Here is a 20,518-nt window from a genome sequence, read left to right on the forward strand (position 1 = left end):
ATGGTGGGGCTCATGGCCCCCTAAAATGCTTTGGTGATCTGACCTCATCCCCTGAAAACAGCAGGATCCAAAGGGAAATATGCTTGGCTCATTCTTCAGAAGAGTTCAGAAGTCAGCCCTGTTTGACAGGAAGCTGTATTCACTCAGTGTTTCTGAGGAATGCCCCTGACCCTGAGAAGTTGCCTAGTTTGGATGTCTGAGTTGCTGAGAAGTGAAAAATGAGAGTGAAAGTCAAGGTAGGGGACTTTTTTTTTTTTATCAAGATGGAGACTGATATATATATATATGAATTAATTTTTTTCTTTAGATATAAACCCTCAGAAGAATTCCTTAATGCATGCCGGGCATTGAGCCAACATCTGCCAGAAACTGGGACGACCACTGACCAGCTCTTGGTACTCTGATTTGTCATCGTCATGTAAAGATTTCCGTTCTGTTTAAGCTGTTAGTTCCACCCGGACGACTTGGGTCTTGCAACTGAGGCAGCTTTGTGGGTGTGCTTGGGATTCCCTCTTTGCTGTGTGCTGTCTCATTTGCCCAAACTCTGCTGCCCAAGGTGATGGATTGTGTTGAGAAAGTGGAGCCCGTGCATGTGCACAGGAACCAGGGCTGGGCTCAGAGGCATTTACCGAATGTTATTAGACATCCCGCCCTGAATATGTCATGGAATCATTTGTGGCTTAGGCTCAAAATTACCTCACAGTTTGATAGAACTGTGGGTAGAGAGGAAAAGAGCGGGTGGAATGGAAACCACAGTTCTGTTCCCTGGACTGCCATCTGTGAGATACTGAATGAGTCAGTTCAATGCTCAGGGCCCTGGTTTCCTCATTAATAAAATGAAGGTAGTGAACTGCATGTCTCCACTTCCTCAGGCCCTGGCATTTTGTTCTGTAGTCTTGACTGTTTTTCTTGAAGTGCACCTGTGGGTCAAGAGACCAAAAGCAAGCAAATACATCTGTTTGCTCCTTAACACTATCATGGCCCACAGAGATTTAAACATTTAAGGATTAATTTCTGCTTGAATTTAGAGGTACTGATACAGACGCATTTTCCCATGTCTTGAGAACCACAGATAAGACCCAGTATGTAACAGTGTGTAAGCATTTTTAAAGCCCATTTTGTTCTCCTTTGCAGAAAAGCCTTAGGAGTAAAAACGATCGATTAGCCCATTTTCATAAGTATTTTATCTTCGCTGATTTGGCAAATAACTTGTTCCCAGATTGTTAAAGAACCAATATGTGATGTGGATATTGATTAAAACTCCTGCTACTTATTATTCTTCAATGAATTACAGAGCTAAGTTATTTCCTAGATCTTCAATTAAAATCTTCTACCATGTTCCTTAATATTAGGGTCTTTCTCCAGATTCTCCTGAGGATTCCATAGGTAAAGGAGATATTCTGATACATGAAAAATGTTTCAGTCACAAAAGAGTCTACTGTTTCTGCATAGAAAAGCAATTAGAGGACATGCCAACCTGACATCACACACACATTAGGATCAAAGCACAGAACACCCCTTCCCACCTTAGAGACAGAGCAGGATGACAGGGACCTCATTTGGCAGAGCCTGAGAGGTTGGAAACCAAGCCCTTTTCTCACCCTCATTTTATAGATAGTATGAGAAGGATTCAAAATGTATTAGGACTTCCAAGGTCATGCAGCTGAGCCAGGACTTAAGCCTGGCCCTACAAGTTTAGTGACTCCCAATCCAGTGCCCTTTCTGGAATGAACATGAACTCATCTCTTACAATCACGGGCCCACTGTTACTCCTTCCCTTTAGGAAAAGAATCTAACCATATTCCATTTAAAACACTTAGGTCATGTCACGTGCAGAGTTGGTGTCGTTTGCTCTGGGACTCTCCTTACTTGGAGTACTGTAGATAGTGGGATCCCGCCATGGGCTGTTTAACCATTTTCTCTGAAGGTCCTAGCAAAGCTTCAAAGCCAAAAATATTTCAAGCACATCTGTTTGGATTTTACTTCATGCATATGTTGGGCATGTTGTTTGTCTTAGCTTTCTGTGTGCATTTTTCCCATTAATGTTGTGACTCACCAGCTATGCCTGTTAAAAACATGCAGGTACCCCAGTGGAGTCTGGGCTACTCAACACACGCTGGTGTAAATGTGTGAAAGAGGGGTTCGTGGTTATCCTGTGCTTATGGGGAATGTGATCTAAATGTACAGTGGACTCAAGTTGTCCCCAAGTAAAGTGTCGTGTTACTGGCTGTTTGCTGCTCTCCCAGTCCTCCTGTCTAACTCACATGATGGGGGAGCCAGTCCCACAGGTTCAAAGAGTGCAGGTACCCCCACACCCTGCTAGCTCTGAGCCCTCCAGGAGTAAATCACAGTGAGAGTTGGAGGGAATTGAAGGGATATATGTGGAAGGAACCTAAGCTGACCGTTCCCAGTGGAAACTGACACCCCAGCTGGAGCACCTGGGTAGGTAACCTTCTGGAATTGCAATGTGTTGGTATTTCAGAAGCAGAGCTTGAACACCATCAGTCAAGAGTGGTTCCGCGTCTCCAGCCGGAAGTCATCCAGCCCTGCTGTAGTGGCCGCCTACCTCCACGGGGTCCAGCCTCACTCCCCACACTTGCTAAAGCTGCTTGTCAATCTGGCTGATGGCAATGGGAACACAGCTCTTCACTACAGTGTGTCCCACTCTAACTTCTCCATTGTGAAGCTGCTGCTGGAGACAGGTCAGAAATCCTTGCACCTGTGCTGACTGGGTCCCTCTGTGAAGGGCAGGTCTTGTTACCACTTCTTTGCAGCAAGGAGCTTTTTCACTGTTCTGAATTCCTCCTGTACTCTAGGAGCTGGGCCAGACCATTTTGCCTTTATTATATCATGTATTCTTCACAATATTCGTGATGTAGGTATCGTTATTCTTGTGTTACAGTTGAGGAAACTGAGGCTCAGGAAGTTATAAAACTTGCTCAGATCACAGTGCTGGTAAGTGGTAGAATCAGACTTTATATTCAGTTTGTCCAACTCCAGTGCTATACCACATTTCCTCTAGGAAAGGTCACATTTTACCATCTTCATAAGTACTTTTTAACAAAGGCCATGCAAATGTGCACACAGTCATTCAGTTGTGTCCACCTCTTTGCCCTGGCCTGCAGCATGCCAGACTTCCCTGTCCTTCACTATCTTCTGGAGTCTGCTCAAAATCATGTCCATTGAGTCAGTGATACTATCTAACCATCTCATCCTCTGCCACCCCCTTCTCCTTTTGTCTTCAGTCTTTCCCAGCCTCAAGGCCTTTTCCAGTGAATCGGCACTTTACATCAGGTGGCCAAAGTATTGGAGCTTCAGCTTTAGCATCAGTCCTTCCAGTGAATATTCAGGATTGATTTCCTTTAGGATTGACCGGTTTGATCTCCTTGCAGTCCAAGGGACTCTCAAGAGTCTAAAGCCACAGCTCCATTTGATTCATCCATCCTTCCTCAGATATGTGTAGACTATGTATGATGTCCATACTGCCTGCCACCAGAGATATGACCTACATGGAGCTCTTGCCTTCCCAGGAGTTTACAGCTTGACAGTCAGGATGGAGGAGGATGATGGCTCCCAAGAGAGAGGTGTAGAGTGTGATTTCAGGACTGAAAAGAAGGGAGATAACATTCTGCTGAGAGAGCAGGAAGGGCTTCCTTGGTGGCTCAGATGGTAGAGAATCCACCTGCAATGCAGGAGCCCTAAGTTCATTCGATCCCTTGATCAAGAAGAGCTCTTGGAGAAGGGAATGGCAACCCACTCCAGTATTCTTGCCTGGGAAATCCCATGGACAGAGGATCATGGTGGGCCATGGTCCATAGGGTCACAAAGAGTCAGACACAACTTAATGACTAACCCAGCACTGAGAGAGCAGGGAAGGCGCACTGCAGTGGGTCATTTCCTGCAGACAGAGAGATGTCCCCGGCCAATGAGGAGGACCATGTCAAGAAGGAAAAAGATTGTTCACTGGCTCAAATACTGTACTGTAGTGTCTCTGGCAGCTGACACCAAGACTTGGCAGGTTTGGAAAGAGGTCACTGGTGACTTTGGAAACAGTTGTTTCAGGGGGTTGTTAGAAGGAAACTGGATTGCAGAGATCTGAATATATTTGTTGTCTGAGAAGAATTCAAGAGAGATACACAGAGAAAGAGAGAGAGAGATGAAGAGAGGAAGAGAGAGATTAAAGATACAGAGGAGAGAAGATGCTTGATGGGGCATGGTCTTTCAGGAGCTGGAAAAACCTGGAATCCACAGCAGAGACAGATGAGATCAGCCTAGGCAAGCTGCTAGGATATTTATTTTTTCTGAGATGGAAGCAATAGGAAAGGAGGTGGGCGAAGGTCCAGAGAGATGTTGAGGAGGAGAAAAGGGAAGTGAGCATTAGGTTCTTCGTTGTTCGGGATCTGGAGAAAGGTCAGACTCTTCCCTCTGGTGGAGAGTCATTGCAAATGGCCTTGACCCTCTTAGGAGCTGGAAAAGGCAGTTCTGAGTCAAATAAAGACCTTTGTGTCTGCTGATACGATACCACAGGGCTTGTAGTGGACTTTCAACAGAGTGTGTGACAACATCAAGCAGTCTAGGAGTGGTGGTATGAGTGCAGGTTGATGGGACTGACTGAAGGTGTGTGGGTCCCAGTCAAATGTCATCTGTGAGTTTAGGAAAGCTGTATGAAGGATATTTAGGATGGTACCTACAAGAGATATAAAACCCCAGATGGTCTCCATGGATTAGGCCCTCCCTCTACTAAGCATCTGGCACCTGAGATCTCATTTCGTCTTCATAACTATCCTGTTAGTAGAATGATTATCCCTTTTTTATAGACAATGAAAGTGACGCTCAGAAAAGTCAACAGATTTGCTCTAGGTCATGCAATGACTAAGCACACTTCTGGGATTTGAAGTCCATACTGTGGAATCCAGGAGTCAGAGCACATGCTAGATGTATAATCCTAATTTAGAGGCCACAGGGGAAGTTTAAACAGGCATCAGGAAGTCCAAATTCCAGATCCAGCAACTTTCCTGCAACGTGGATCTTATTCCCCTCACCCCGCCACTGGCTTACATCCCTTTCATGGCTTCCCCTTGCTCTTGGATCAGAAGGTGGCTTCCTCAGCCTGGCCTTCAGGTATCCCAGATGGTCCAGGCCTGTCTGCCTTTCCTTTCTCTGCAGCCACCATGTACCCTCCTTCCTTCCATTCCAGCCACACGGCCTCAGAGTCACCATACTCATTCCCACCTTGGGACTTCTGCATTTTCTTTCCATCTGGATCCTTTCACCTGAAACTCTTTTCATGATTGGTCCCTTCTTATTGTCCAAGTCACAGCTCTGATGTCACCTCAGAAAGTGATCCATCTAAAGTGGCTGCCCCATCTCTCTCTAGTGGAACACCCTGTTTCTTTCTTTAGGTGATCTTGCTTGTCACTTCTATCTGAGTTCTAATAGAACTGAGCTCACCCAGGAGAGGCTCTGCCTGTCTCATTCCTTTCAGTATCACCAGCACTTGGTCCACTTCCTGGCTCATGGTGGGTGTTGAGTGAAAACATTTGTCAGATGAAAGAGTGGATGGATGACCCCTGGGAGTTAGATTAAATTCCAGTAAGTTTCCAATTCTTCAAAATTCTCTTAAGTAGCCTTGAGGCTCTTTACCTGTATGGAAAGGTGATGTATGTAATGATAACCTAAAGTTCTTTCTGCATCCCACATCATCAGAGGAAGATAAAGTTACATTTCTAACATTCTTCATGGATTCATGGATAGCATCAAATGGTAGCTCAGTTGAGAAAGGCACCCACCTATGCCTCTGGGTTCCATTTATTGTGTTCAGTCTTAGGGCTTTTCATTATGGAACATGTATAACAGCAACACTACTGCTTAAAAGGCTTCCTGGATGGTGTTAGTGATAAAGAATCCTCCTGCCAATGCAGGAGACTCAAGAGACACACATTCAATCCCTGGGTCGGGAAGATCATTTGGAGAGGGAAATGGCAACCCACTCCAATATTTTTGTCTAGGAAATCCCATGGACAGAGAAGCCTGGTGGGTTACAGTCCATGGGGTCGCAAAGAACAGATCACCTTTGATTTGGTTGTTATAAATTTCTGCTGATGTTTTCTGAGATCCAGTCAAGACTCATCAACTATAAAGTGGTTTGGAAGCTTTTCCCTTTAACATGCTGAAATAGCTAAACAGCCACAAGCATAAAGAATGGGGTGGGTTGGTTGGGGAGACGTTCTGAGAGTCCTATTCCTTTCCCTCACTGTAGAAGGGGTGTTGAGGAGGGCAGATCTGTCCCATTCCCAACGGGCTCCCTTCCCAGCCATTTGTGCAGAATCTGGAAGCACATTACAAACTGTAAAAGGCTGCACCGAAGTGACTCATCGTTTTTGAGAATAGAGTCATGGGTGCACCTCCACCAGCCTAGTCCTTTGTGAACCGTGCTCTCTTTTACCGCAACACCTCTGCAGAGGAGAAGCTGGCTGACTCGGAGAATGTTCAGTCAGGAGTCTGCCCCTCACCTCTGGGGAGGGCTGGTTTGCTCACTGGAGCTGCTCAGAAGCATTGCTTTGAGAGTGGGGGTCCTCTGTCCTTTTTCAGAGCCTCTGGGGAGGAATTAGTCATTCTACTGAATTATAGGTCACATTTCTGAAGAGAGCATAGAGAGTCGTAACCTGAGGCTCATTTACACATCTTCAAAGCAAACATAAAATAGTCACGGGGTAAAAATTTTAAAGTCATTAACCAGGCAATGCAGATAAATAGTCCCATCTCTATCAGAACAGGGTTATAAGGCATTGAATGGAGCTGATATTTGCCTTTCATAGCTCAGTTGGTCCTGACAGTGGTCAGAGAAGCTTCAGTGAGGAAACTGCTGATTCGTGAGCACAACTGTGTCCATTGGCATCCTGGTCCATTATGACACATTTCTGAAGAATTGTTTGGGGTGGAGGGACTGGTAGCCAAATATTATTTTTTCCCCTTGCACAGAACTCATGAGTAAATCTAACTGACATTTTGTCATAAACCAGATTTGTTTTAATGAATATCTGAGTCTTCAAGAGCAAGTAGCAAGGATGTGACGATAAGAATACCATTCTGGACGATAATAGCAGTAACAGTTAATGCTCACTGAATGTTTATTATGTGCTAGCTGCCATTCTAAGTGCTCTTAATATATGAACTCATTAAATTTCACAGTAACCTTACAGGTTCTTTTATTATCTCCTTTTTACAGAAGAAATACTAAGAAAGTCTCAGACTTGCTCTACTGAGGTAGTTTTATTACTGGCCTAAAGAGACATATAGTTTTTCTCCTGAGCAATAGTACAGGGAAGATTTAGTTTTTCACGCTGTGTGTTTGTGTGTTAGTCACTTAGTTGCGTCTGACTCTTTGTGACCCCGTGGACTGTAGCCCACCAGGCTGCTCTGTCAAGGGGATTCTCCAGGCAAGAATACTGGAGTGGGTTGCCATTTCCTTCTCCAAGTTGTACACCCCTTAAAGGGCTTCCCTGCTGGCTCAGTGGTAATGAGTCTGCAGGAGACATGGGTTCGACACCTGGGTCAGTAAGATCCCCTGGAAAAGGAAATGGCAACCCACTCCAGTATTCTTTGGTGGAAAGTTCCATGGACAGGAGCCTGGTGGGCTACAGCCCATGGGGTCACAAAAGAGCTGGACACAACTAAGCAACTAAGCAACAACAAGTGCCCTTAAAAGGTGGGAGCCTTCAGGCAACAGGCTGACGATCTCCACCTCCTTTGGTGGGGCCGGATGTGAATGCATATCCCCAGGGTTATGAAGCAGAACTTTCCTTTGAGTTCTCATGTACTACTTCATCTTAAAAATATGCCAGTTTCCCATTCTTTTGTGAAACGTATATTCTTAATTGCTTTAATATAAACATCTGTGAAATGTTTTTCTATTGTGCTTCTCAAATGAGTTGGTTATTCCCAGAAGATTTCTGTGTTTCTCCTGGGGCATTTTTTCATGTCCTCTGGTCCATTTCACAAGATATCACTAGGCCTTTGAAAGGACCTACCAGCACAGCCAGTAGTTTATGAGTTATACATAGACACAGAGCAGGACCTGAAGTGCATACCTGAGGGCGACATGAGGCTGTATGAGTGATGGGCTCTAGTGTCAGACCTGACACCCAGTGAGTGAGTCCTGCTCTCGATGCTCCTTCACTGGGGCATTGAGAGTTTGACTCACCTTCTTCACTCCACTGAAGGACACCTTCAGCGTTCTCATCTGTAAAAATATGAATAATAGTGCCCCACTTTAGGAAATAAAGTCAAGGGCATAGGCCTTGGTCATCTCTGACTCTCCTCTTCACCTTTTTTGCTAGGTATCCTCGGAAAACTTGTAAAGAAAAGTAGCCACTGTTAAAGGCTGCTAAAAATGTAGAATACAGATTCCACCACTGGGAAAGAATTGCTCTATTCTGTGGCCCTTTAACCGGCAGGAAGCCTCCTATTGAACAGGCTAAACCCTGGCTTCTGGCATTTTAAGAGCTCTTCCAGCTTCAGTGTTTCTCTTGCAGGTGTCTGCAATGTGGACCATCAGAACAAAGCTGGCTACACTGCTGTGATGATCACTCCCCTGGCTTCTGCTGAGACCGATGAAGATATGGCTGTTGTCTGGAAGCTCTTAAGAGAGGGGAATGTGAACATCCAAGCTACTCAGGTAGGAGGAGTGAACATGGTCTCCTCTTTAATGAATGCGGCTCCTCCTACTTTTATTTTGCCAGTGGGGTGAGGAACTCCATGCAGATCCAGTTTTTAGCCCGAGAAGTCTGGGCCTTCCAACTGGCATCTATCTGACGATTGGACTTTTGGTTTCCTTGGAGCCTCCTGAGGCCCAGACAGGCTGGGACAGAGGTTGTGAACTTTTTGTAATCTATGTTCTGGGCTGAAACTCAGCAAATTCCTTCTGGGCCAGACTCCTTGAACTGAAAGTTCCCACAGATAGCATCTGGACAAGGCATTTGCTACTTGTGATCTAGAAAGCTCCTGGAGGTGATACATAGAGGGATTATGGATCACACAGTGGTTCAGAGGGTTGCATCGTCTCTGTTCAGCTGCAGGGCCCTTCTACTTGAGAATATGGAACAAAGGTGTAACCCTTAGCCAGTAGGGCTTTGAGTCAGATGGAGCTCCATATGGAACAGTGGAAACTCTTCAAAAGGCCACTTGCCCATCTTTGACCAAGAGGAGAATAAGTGGAGTGCATTCCACTCTCCTTTCCCCCTAGAGTGAGCATAGGTGTAGCCCTACTCTCAAGAACTATGAAGGGTCTGAGACTGTACTCTCCCTTAAAGCTAACAAGTTAGCTGCCATAGTGTCATGGATGCTGGCAGAAGACACAGGACTCTTATGCCAAAGGACAGTGTGGTACTCCCAGTGGTAACAGTAGTCAGAGCATTGCTATTTATACCTGTTTCCGGAGTCCCAATAGCTACAGGGCACTGTGAGGAGGAGCAGATCCCTGTGCACAGAGGGGGCTGTGTTACTAGAGAGAAACCCTGAGCTCAGGGAACCTGAATCTTCCATACTGGGTAGTAAGCATGACTACCCTCTGTTCTGAAGGAGACACTACCTCTGTCTTCCAGTGCTGATCACTGTACATTCTTCCTTAAAAAGACAGTGAAACAGAAGGCCAGATAGTGCTTCACTCACAGGATTGCAGCAAACCAAGACACCATAGAAAACTGTCTCCCAACAATCCATTTAACTCTGCTATCCACCCCAGCCCAAAGTGGTTGCAGCTAAACCTGATGGCAAAGTCATTTTGCCCACTTCACATAATAGCAATCTGACTGGTGGCAAGAATCAGACATCTATAGCTTACTTTCTGGTTTTTAAAGTGTTTTCACTCACCTATAGCTTATACCGTAGGACTCAATAAAACTGTTTTCACTTCAAATAATGTTTTCCATAAACATAGTAAATCTTTGTTTCTCAATTGGCCCTCTTGAAGGCAGAATGCTCACTAATGATCGAAGTATATGCCCTTCTTGTAGAGGAGAAACCAATGCTCTAGGAGAGTAAGGGACCCATCCCACACTGCCAAGGGAAGAAAGGGATTAGTGTAGCTGTGCTCTTCCGCCCCCCCTGGGGGTTTTAGGTATTAAGGGAGCCGCAGGCATCAGGGTATATAGGAGTGAGCTGGGAGGCCAGGAGTCCCCTGGGCTAAGCTACCTGTTTCTCTCTGTATCTCCAGTGTCGGCACTGCACTGCTCTGATAACAGTGCTCTGTAAATATTTGTTGAATTAAATTTTATGGAACCAGGCCAGGAGGTGGGTGAGGAAGGAAAGGGTCCCAAGTCAGGTAGGGGACAGACAGGAAGACATCTGTCTATGACATCTGGCTTTCAAACCACTCGGAGAGAGGGACCTGGAGGGAAGACTGTGGTCTGGTTAGTACAGTCAACAAGCATTACCTCAGGACTAGGTATAAGCAAACCAAAGAGCAAAGAGTCTTCTCTGGAAAGATCTGAGTTCCAGAGAAATGGGGAACCCGGACACCTCACGATACATTCCCACGGTGGTCAGACATTATTTCTAACACTCATAAAGACAACAATAGCTAAAATGTATACAAAATTTGGACTTCTCTAATGGCTCAGATGGTAAAAAATACGTCTGCAATGCAGGAGACCCGGGTTTGATCCCTGGGTTGGGATGATCCCCTGGAGAAGGAAATGGCTACCCACTTCAGTATGTTTGCTTGGGAAATCCCATGAACAGAGGAGCCTGGTGGGCTACAGTCCATGGGATCACAAAGAGTGGGACACAACTGAGTGACTACCACTTTCACACACATGACATTTGGGCCTCATGCAGGTCCCACAACAGCTCCAGGGGGTAGGTAATTTCCTTAAGCATTCCTGTTTTACCAGATCAGCAAAAAGCACCAAGAGGTTAACTTATCCAGACTCACAGAAGCAGTATGTGACAGGGCCAGCCTTTTTCTGATTGCACCTCCCTTTTCTCTAAGCCCCAGCCTTCTGGGCAGGGAAACATAATCTATCAGTGACTGCATTTTGGAGCCTTAATCAGCGAACACGTCAGCCAACATGTTTTACGTGTAAGACACTGTGCTCAGAGCCACAGGGGACCTGCAGGGAGAGAAAACAGAGCCCTTACCTCATTCCTACAACCTTACAAAGCCTGACATCAGTCAGAGAGACCCGCCTGACCCTCCTGGAACCCAGGAGAGAATCATGAGTGCAAAATATATAGTCAAGTTGTATAAGAGTACTGTGTGTATACAGGAAAATTCAGGGAAATGATGATTTGTTATCAGAAAAAATAGCTACTGCACATTTTTATATTTATACCCTTTATTTCATTTGACTTTCAGAAATACTCTGACCAAGACTGACCAAGATTCTGGGACACCAAGTGACGTGGCCAGGGTCACACACTAGGAAACAGCAGAACCAGAGCTTTGTCTCACTTTCTGACTCTGATCCATTGCATGTGCGCTGATTATTACAAGCGAGTGAAAGATGGTTGTCAATGGCTGTGGGTTAGCGCTGACCATAGTACCATGCAGAGAGCTTGGTGAGAGAAGAGCATTCTGGGTATCATTCAGCTGAAAATATCAGAGGCGTTCAGAGCAATCCCAGGCTTCCTAGAGGAAGTTAGGCTGGGGCAGGCAGTCAGAAGCCATGCTCCTGACTTTTAAGCCCTTTGTTTATTCCATCATTCAACATTTATCAGCATGTACTTGGGACTAGGTGCTGGAGAGAGAGATGAAAAAGACTTAGTTCTTGCCATCAAAGATGTCACAGCCCATGAGAAAGAGAGAGGTTGATGAGTTGCAGTACCAAATGGTAAGTTGTGTTATGAAACCTGTGCTTGGGGTGTAAGTTGAGGGCTTTAGAGAGGATGTACATTTGACTAGTATCTTGGAAGGAGTAGAATTTTGCCAGGCTAAGGAAGATACGTCCCATACCACGGAGATTCAGATAAACTGTCACTTTCCAGAGAAGTCTTTCCTGCTTACACGCAGGCTATAGAGGGGGTCCTTCCCATCAGCCACAACCTGACCACACCACTGCTCTCTGTGTGCAGGGGGGCCAGACGGCACTGATGCTGGGCGTCAGCCACGACAGAGGCGACATGGTCCAGGCACTGCTGAGCTGCCAGGCAGATGTCAACCTGCAGGACCATGATGGATCGTCCGCCCTCATGCTGGCCTGTTGCCATGGCAACACGGACATGGTGCGGCTGCTCCTGGCACATCCAACCTGCGACAGCAGCCTGACTGACAAGGTGAGACTTATAGGCAATTAACAAGTGGGTGTTTCACTTTTCTTCCTGAAAAGTACCTTGCCAGCCAGCAGAATTCAAGGAAGCATATGGCAGTAGCAACAGAATTAACCTCATAAGGCTGTTCTTGGCTTTAAATGAGATGACCCATGTAAATGCGGAGAGACTTGGAGCTGGGAAACCCAAATCTCTAGCCTTTTACACCATTCTGACGGGTTATGTCCAGGCCTGCTCTCAGCCCTGAAGCACATCTGATCACGGCAATCACAGTATGTGTCCTTTGAGGCACAGCTTGAGCAAGGAAGCTCTGCTGTCCATGGGGCTCCAAAAGGCAGGAGGAAGGGACCATGTGCAAATCCTGTCCCTTCTTGGACAGTGGCCCACCTTACAGAGGGCCCGTTTCATGGAGACACCCTGCCTGAAGCTGCATTGCCAGCCAGTCTTCTTGTAAGGCGATGGTGATGGCAACGATGAGGATGGTGGTGATGGTGGTGGTGACTATGAGATAACAGTAGGGAAGAGTTAACCCATGTCACGGGATGGCTCAGTGCCAGGTACTATACCACGCAGTTACCTCAGACCATCTTGTTTAAATCCCATAACAACGGAGTCACCATTTGATGCCACCGATTTGCTCATGAGGAAACGGAGGCACCAAGTGGTGAAGTAACATATTCAAGGTCGCACGCCTAGCTAGTAGAACCGGCTCCATCAGACTCCTAAGAACACTCATAGAAACTAACTCTTGCTGTGCATTACCTCATGAATCCTCTCAATAATCCAGTAAGGGAACTTCCCTGGTGGTCCAGTAGCTAAGACATCATGCTCCCAATGCAGGGGGCCTGGGTTTGATCCCTGGTTAAAGAATCAGATCTCACATGCTGCAGCTAAGAGTTTTCATGCCACAACTGAAGATCCTGTGTGCCAAATGACTAAATAAATGAATAAATCAATCAATAAATGTCAAAAAGATCCAGTGAGGTAGAGCCTGCCATCCCTGTTTTGTACTGACAAGGATGCAGAGGCCTTGAGTGCTTATGTAGCAGTTGTAGGTCACAAGCTTCTTATTCTTGGAGTGAGAATTCAAGCCCAGGTCTGACTCCAGTGTCCTTAATGCTGGCATTATAATTTAATGCTTTAAACAGACTTCTCTGTATTTTCTTAGCATCCACAGTTCAAAAGGGACAATGGCCTGGGGAGGGAAAGAGAGCCCCCTCCCCACCCAGGGACAGCCTGTCTTACTAGGCCACCTCTGAACTCCCCACCATTGTTCCATCAGTGATTCAAGCTGCCAGGTCCCTCCCACCACACTCAGGCAGCAGGCAGGCCCGCCCCTTGTCTTCAGGTCCCCTGAACCCCAGCTCTGTCCAAAGTCATTTCTGTGATCAGTGGAGAGCACAGACCCTCTTGAAATGCCTGTGGGAACAGTGGCGGGCTCTGGAAATAAGAGCCTCCTTTTCCAGATGGGATACAGTCAGACAAAGGCTCTGTGTCCATGAGCTCCCTGCAGGGTTGGCCTGGGGCTGAAGGAGGTAGCCCCTTAATCTGGAACAGGCCCAGGGCCCTTTTACGGGTAACCACGACAGTGGAGGAGGCCTGAGATGGGGGACAGAATCTTTGCAAGTCCCTGGTTAGCGGGCATCATAAAGCAGTGAGACTGAGGGTATCTTGCAAAGTCTGCCACAGACTAGAGAGCTCTGGCTGCTTTCAGGAGGTGGAGGAAGAGCCATGGCAGGAGGACTCCATGGTTCTTCCAACAAATTGAGTGGTGGTTAGAAGCATGGACTTTTAAACACCCATGAGTTTGAAACTGGGCTGTGTAACTGTGCCTTTGGGCAGGTCACCTAACCACTCTGCGCCTCAGTATGCTTGTCTGTAAATAAGGATGGTAATAGACCAGACCTTAATATAGTAACATTTGTAAAGTCCCTATTAGATATCTAAGAAATATTTAGTTAACGGCAACTGTTATTGTTGTGAATAGGTGAACCGTGATGGCAAATACAAAGCAGCCACCGCATGAATGAGTAGGGACCAGGGCATTTGCGGGCAGTGTCTGGAGGGAATAGGGAGGATGAAGGTGTGGAGTTAGGAGGGGCCAATCAGAGAAGACTGGTCCTCAAAGGGAGACATGGTCCTCATTCGGGAGTGATCTTTCCCTCCAGGGGAGATCCCACAGTGTCTGAAGACATTTTTATCTGTCATAAGTATGTGCAGGGTCAGTCCTGGCATCTAGTGGGTAGAGTCCAGGGATGTACGGCAGCAGTGAAGAATTACAAATTATCTGGCCCAACATGTCAGTATTGCCAAGGCTGAGAAACTCTGGTATAGGTGAATACTGAAGTACTGAACTTCTTGGATGAAAAGCCATCCAAGTCAAGTGCTGGATCAGGAAGAGCCAGACCAAGGTTGAAGACCAGGCTGGCTGCAGTTTAGGGGAGGGCTGGAAGCTGGGGAAGGAGGAACGGGGCAGCTAAACCGGAGATGGTGACAGAAGCCTGTCCTAGGGGAGGGTGGAGAGGGTTAGGTGATGCCCAGCAAGCACAGGGTTGCCCGGGCAGTCAGACAGCAGGCCCACAGAAGGTTCTAGATCCCAGCTCACAGAGGTCAATCATCTACTGCCTGCTGAGGTTTCCCAGCAGAAATTTCCCAAATTGACTTGGGTGAGAAATGTCAGTGGGAGATAGGGACAGCTGACTGGGGACCCAGCAAGCACCAAGCCCTGTGCCTCCTGCTGTGCATGGAGCGGTGGCGTCCAGCCCTTCTCATGATCACCATCTCGTTTCAATGTTCAGTTTCCTATGGAGACTTAGGTGCTCCATTGGAGAACTGAGAGAGGAATCATGTCTTGAAATTGGGTTCTCTCATCCTGCCAACATTTAAAGGTTGCTTTGAATGCAGAAACCCCAGAACAGCCAGCAAGGTGTCTTCCCCAAGTTTGGAAAGTAATTGGAGAAACTGACCACCCAGCCTCTTGGGGCAGCCAGAATGATAAAGATGGGGAGGTGGTGGTAAGGATGGAGGCCTACCCCCCACCCCGAGGCTCACCCTTGGAAGGGCTTGTTTGGTCTGTGCCTCCAAAACACTCATCAAATTGAGAGCTTCTAGAAGGCAGAGACTATGTCTTGCCCATCTTTGCCTGATGTGCGTTGCCTTCTTGTTGAGTTCTTGTCATATAGAAAGATGAACCCCCACCAGAGACACACACACACACACACACACAGGTGTGCTGGCTGTCCGAGCCCTGCCATCTCTCTGGGCCTGCAGTGCTGCTGAATAGGGACCAGCCGTTCCTGACTCCCACCAGAGCTGCGTGCCATGGACTTGTTCCCAGTGCTTGGGCAGAGCATCTCAGGGACACACCCTCCTCAGGTGGTCTCTCTGGCTACACTTTCTGAACTGAGTGGGGCCCCCCACTTTCTGTGTCTGTAGTTGAAGAGCCCATAGGTGTAGGCTGTCATCTCCAGGTGGGCCCTGTCAAAGTTGCACGTGTCCCCTGGGACTGGCCCTGTGACTCTTGCCCGGTTAATCACAGTGTTTGTGTTTATGTGGAGCCTCCGGGTTGATGAAGTATAGCAGGGGACAGGCCTAAATAAACCCCAGGTGCCTCTGTGGGGCTTTCACAAGATGCCTCTGAGGAATATCTTTGCTTTCTTCCAGACTTGTCCAGTCTAGGAACATATTCATTAGGATATGGAAGAGCCAGACCAACTTGATCAACTTGAATACTCTCTGTTATAATGTCACTGGCATTCCCTCTTTCAACAGTGCATATTAGGACCTATGAGACCGCAGGCATGGGGCCAGGGGCTGGGCCAGCAGAACAGGCCAGATCCAGTGTCTGATGTCGTGGGGACTGAGATTTGTCAAATTACCCCACAAATATCAAGTTACAAAGACTGATAAAAGCAGGGCACAAGGAGTCACGAGGCCTTTTCAAGGAAAACTTCATCTTTGTCTGTTTGGGGAAGCCTGTCTGCTGAAACACCACTTCCTCTGCCTGTCCCCCGCCCCTCCCCCATACACGCAGGGTGGTCATCCTCTCTGGAGCTCACTCTGCTTCTCTGCTGCTTGTTTGGCCTCTGGCCATGCATTATAGTTACTTATGTGTGTGGGGGGCCCTGGTGGCAGCTGGACTCCATCCTGAAACTCAGAGAAGAGACTGAAGGGGTTTTAGCTGAGTGTGAACACGTCCCACCTGCTTCTGTGGAATTTCCACATTTTAGGAAGTAGTTTCCTCCATCTGCAGTAGAGAGCACTCTAGTGAATCTTGGGTGGCCCCCATGTGACAATTTATTAATGTTTATGCCGCAAGATGTAAAAATATTCACACATTTAAATAGGCTAAGCAAGGACCAGAGATAACCTTAGGTTGGATTTTGCCTCCAAATGAGTTGCCAAAAAAGTGGGTTTTGGAGCTGTTTTGGTTCCATAATTCTGGGTGCAGGCTAGAGCCCTCATGGCGCTCAGCATCTGTTGCACCGTGGTAGCCCTTCCTCTCATCTCTGTGCAGAGATGGTGCTGCCTACTGAGAATTGCTCTGCCTGCAGCTTCTTTAGATAGCAGGATGCAGCTCCCTGCACTGCCACTGAAGTGAGAAAAGTATCGTGGTATCAAATATCAAGAGGTAAAAGTGAATGTGCCCTTCCTAGTTGCAGACCCACTTCAAAGAATTGATCCTCAGGAAATAATTTGGAATGGGAGCATGCTTTCTGCACTAAGTTTATGATGGTGAAGACTTGGAAACAACCTAAATCTCCAGTAGAAGAAAAATAGTTCAGTAAATAATGGAATACTATAGAGTGGATAAGAAAAATGATATGTTCTGATGACTGTGTAAGAGCAGGGAAAATCTCATAGCATATCATGGTGAGTTAAAAATAAAAGCAACATTCAAAATTGATACACATGATCATTCCTCTACATAAAAACCAACAACACATTTGCATAGCAGAAAAGATTGGAGGGAAATTCACCAAAATGCTAACTCTCATTTAGGTCTGTGTAATGAAATAATGGAAGAGTTGTTTTCATTCCTCTGTTTTCCGATTTTAAAAGTGTTAAAAACCAAGTGACACTTCTTTATTTTCATTGGCACAGATTTCCCAGGAGTGAATGCTGTTTCCACAGAAGGGACTCATTTCTCTGACCCTCATGTCATTGGAGTCTCCTCCTCTCCTCTGAGAATGCTTGAAACAGACTTCTATGCCCTGTATATATCCCTGGCTCCCAACTCACCCTTCCTTTCTGTGGTGGGAAGCAGATGGGATAAAAATTTGTTTTTCCTTTTCTTTCTCTCCTGTAGGCTGGCCGAACGGCTTTGTCCATCGCTCTGAAATCGCCCGCCCCTGTGGAAATTGCAGGGCTGCTTCGGGCCCACTCGAAGCAGGGCAGGCCCCTGGGGCCATAGGGGCTGTGGAAGAGCTGGCAGATGTGAACAGAAGAAGCCTTGTCTGGACTCCTCCGGCGCCCTTGGAGAGGGCATGGGTCATAGCCAGAGGGCTGTCCCTGAAAAGAAGAAACAATGTCAAATATGCACATACATTCCTGTTGTATAATTTTGCTCATTAGGATGCTTTGTAGTTTTTGCCTTAGGCCAAGCCCAAAACTCTGGGCTGTAGAGGGGTGCAAGGTGCAGGGTACATTGATCTCGGCTAAAAATATTCCTACACATCTTCAGCCTCAAATTCCTCATGACGCTACCCTTTGCCAAACCGTGTAGTGAGCAAGCAGGTGGGAGCACAGTAGCAAAGCAATACTTTTTACATGGAATTTTAAAATGTACCGTCTTTTTGTTTTTTTAATCAATTATATAGGAAGATGTCCCATTGGGCATGCATGTCTAGAGAGGAGGGCTGGGGAAGGGGTGGGATTTAAGCAGCTGCCCTGGCAATCATTCTCTGGAGGACCTTAGGAGAATCACCGTGCAGGCAGGTGAAACTGAACAAATCCCACTGGGGCCTTTGTTTAGTTGGGGTTGACAGAGAAATCTTAAATTCAAATGAGATAGGAAGAAGCACATTGGTGTCAGAGCCAGATACACAGTCTTGACCATTTCCAAGTCGTCGGTGGCTCCACTTTGCTCCAGGGAAATTGAAATTAAGCAGAAAGTTATCCAAACTAGTGAAGCACATCACGTGTATTTAGGCAGAGCCCAATTACATAAGCTCTTCTAAATCTGTGAAAGAAACAAATTAATCAGAGTGAGCATCCTTCTCAGGGTAGATTCTTGTCATCTAGAAGCCACCTCTTTTTTTTTCATAGTAGTATCCTTGGTGGTTTAGTTGCTAAGTCTTGTCCGACTCTTGTGACCCCATGGGCTGTAGCCCACCAGTCTCTTCTGTCCTTGGTCCGTGGGATTTCCTAGGCAAGAATACTGGAGTGGGTAGCCTTTTCTTTCTCCAGGGGATCTTCCCTACCCAGAGACTGAACCCAGGTCTCCTGCTTGCAGGCAGATTCTTTACCCACTGAGCGACCAAGGAAGCAGCAGTACCATGGCCCTCACGGTCATCCTGGATCATTTCCACTCCACCTTTATGAGCGGACTATGAGCCGTTATGCGGTTCTGAGGTTTCCAAGGCTCCTGGGATGTAGAACCTGCCAGTGTGGGCTGCAGCAGGAATGTGGAGGCTGGGCCCAGTAGGGCCTGTTCTGCACAGACATGTATCTCTTCTGAAAAGCTCCTTCTTAGACTTCTGCAATCCCAGGGGCCACCATGTGCATGGCTTTATCTATGGATTTGTTCTTTTTTAAAAATCTCTCATGCAAAAAACCCCTCTTGTATAAAAAGGAAAGACATCATTGTTGGGTGAGCCTCACATTGGCAACTCAAAAGCTTGAGTTCTCATCTGATTCAGATAAAAATTTGCTTGATGCCCCTTGAGTGAGTTATGGTCCTGTTTTCATCATCTCTAAAAATGGAAGTCATCATACAACCTAACTAACTCCTGGGGTTGCTGGGCAAGGAATAGCCGATGGAAGTCTTAGAGTCCAATTTGTAATCCATGAAGACTGTCTACACAAATGGCACAGCAAACGTCAGTATAACTTGTGATTCATAAGAGAGGCTCAAAGTCCCAGAGCAGGACATTGATGTGACAGTGTTGCTCAGAGAGAATGGAGTAAAGAATGATCTAAAATGCTTTAAATGGGTTTGTTTTGACCTTAGAGCGCATTTTAAGAGCAGAACCCCACATTAATAATGTACTAGCCCAGTTCTCCAACTTTGATGTGCATATGAGTCACCTGGAGATCTGATTAGCGCTCAGTCAGTCTGGGAGGAAGGGGGCTGGAGAGTTTACATTTCTAACCAGTTCTCAGGGGACGCTGACACTGCTGGGCCACACCACACTTGGAGAATAACACTCTGGCCTAACCTGATCGTTTATGTATTAAAATGCTGCCTCTCGATCTTTTGCCTCAAAATGTCTTTGCCTTTCTTTGTTCTCAGCCTTTGGGAACTTGCAGTGTGAGTCTTATCTTCTGTTGTGATTCTACAGAGCAGTAAGGGGTCCATGTCCCATGTTGCCAATTTAGAGTCTGTTTCTGCATCTCATGCTGGGTGGCAACTTGCATTTGGTCACGTTTTTAAAAATTATCTCATTTGAGTCCAGCTATTATATTAAATACAGCTTATTTACCAGAGAAGGCAAACTGGTTTTCTTAGTTTGAAGCCACTGAATCATTATTGAAAAGATCTTGTCCACCCTTTCTGAGATTTTAAATAAGTTTCTTTTCATCTTGAGTCTGGAATGTGAATACAGGTGAATACAGGTCACCATGTGACCTCAGCCCTTATAACCATGCCATTCCATTAAAATGTCTGAGCCCAGAACATGGTGAGATGAACAAGCACAGTTTGCCTCTTTACATTGTCACTGCTCTAGAATTCATTCCTCAAATATCTGCAGAGACTGACTAGGTGCGTGACACTCTTCCCAGTACTGGCTTTTAGAAAGCAGCTGTGGTCCCCTCTTGAAAACCAGTGTCTAAGGTTACCATGATCCCAGTCTCAGGTTTTGGAGGACTTTAAGCCATGGTTCCACCGATTAATACAATTGTCAAGTAGCACGACCTCCAAGCAGCATAAATCGGGCTCCCTGGAGACAGGTATTAACCTCCGGCCTTGGGAGGGACCCACAGGTACTTTGGCTTCCCTCACTGCAATGCAGGAAATTCTTGCAATCTACTTTTGAAAGACAAGACATACTTGCTAATAGTTCATTTCACAAATATTTCAGGAGTGCCT

General features: G+C 46.4%; 1 protein-coding gene across 2 annotated transcripts in view; it reads left to right on the top strand.

Moving 5' to 3' along the window:
- The window catches only part of KANK4 (KN motif and ankyrin repeat domains 4), a 40,927-nt gene extending 21,247 nt beyond the window's left edge, over nucleotides 1–19,680 (top strand). For both annotated transcript variants that reach the window (XM_040232706.1, XM_040232707.1), the window contains 5 exons: nucleotides 308–395; nucleotides 2,483–2,702; nucleotides 8,535–8,677; nucleotides 12,073–12,273; nucleotides 17,576–19,680. In XM_040232706.1, the coding sequence (XP_040088640.1) occupies nucleotides 308–395; nucleotides 2,483–2,702; nucleotides 8,535–8,677; nucleotides 12,073–12,273; nucleotides 17,576–17,680 (757 nt within the window). In that variant the 3' untranslated portion in view covers nucleotides 17,681–19,680. The remainder of the gene's footprint in view (nucleotides 1–307; nucleotides 396–2,482; nucleotides 2,703–8,534; nucleotides 8,678–12,072; nucleotides 12,274–17,575) is intronic.
- Nucleotides 19,681–20,518: the final 838 nt, after the last annotated feature.

Source organism: Oryx dammah, unplaced genomic scaffold (genome assembly GCF_014754425.2).
Source record: "Oryx dammah isolate SB20612 unplaced genomic scaffold, SCBI_Odam_1.1 HiC_scaffold_28, whole genome shotgun sequence".
NCBI lineage: Eukaryota > Metazoa > Chordata > Mammalia > Artiodactyla > Bovidae > Oryx > Oryx dammah.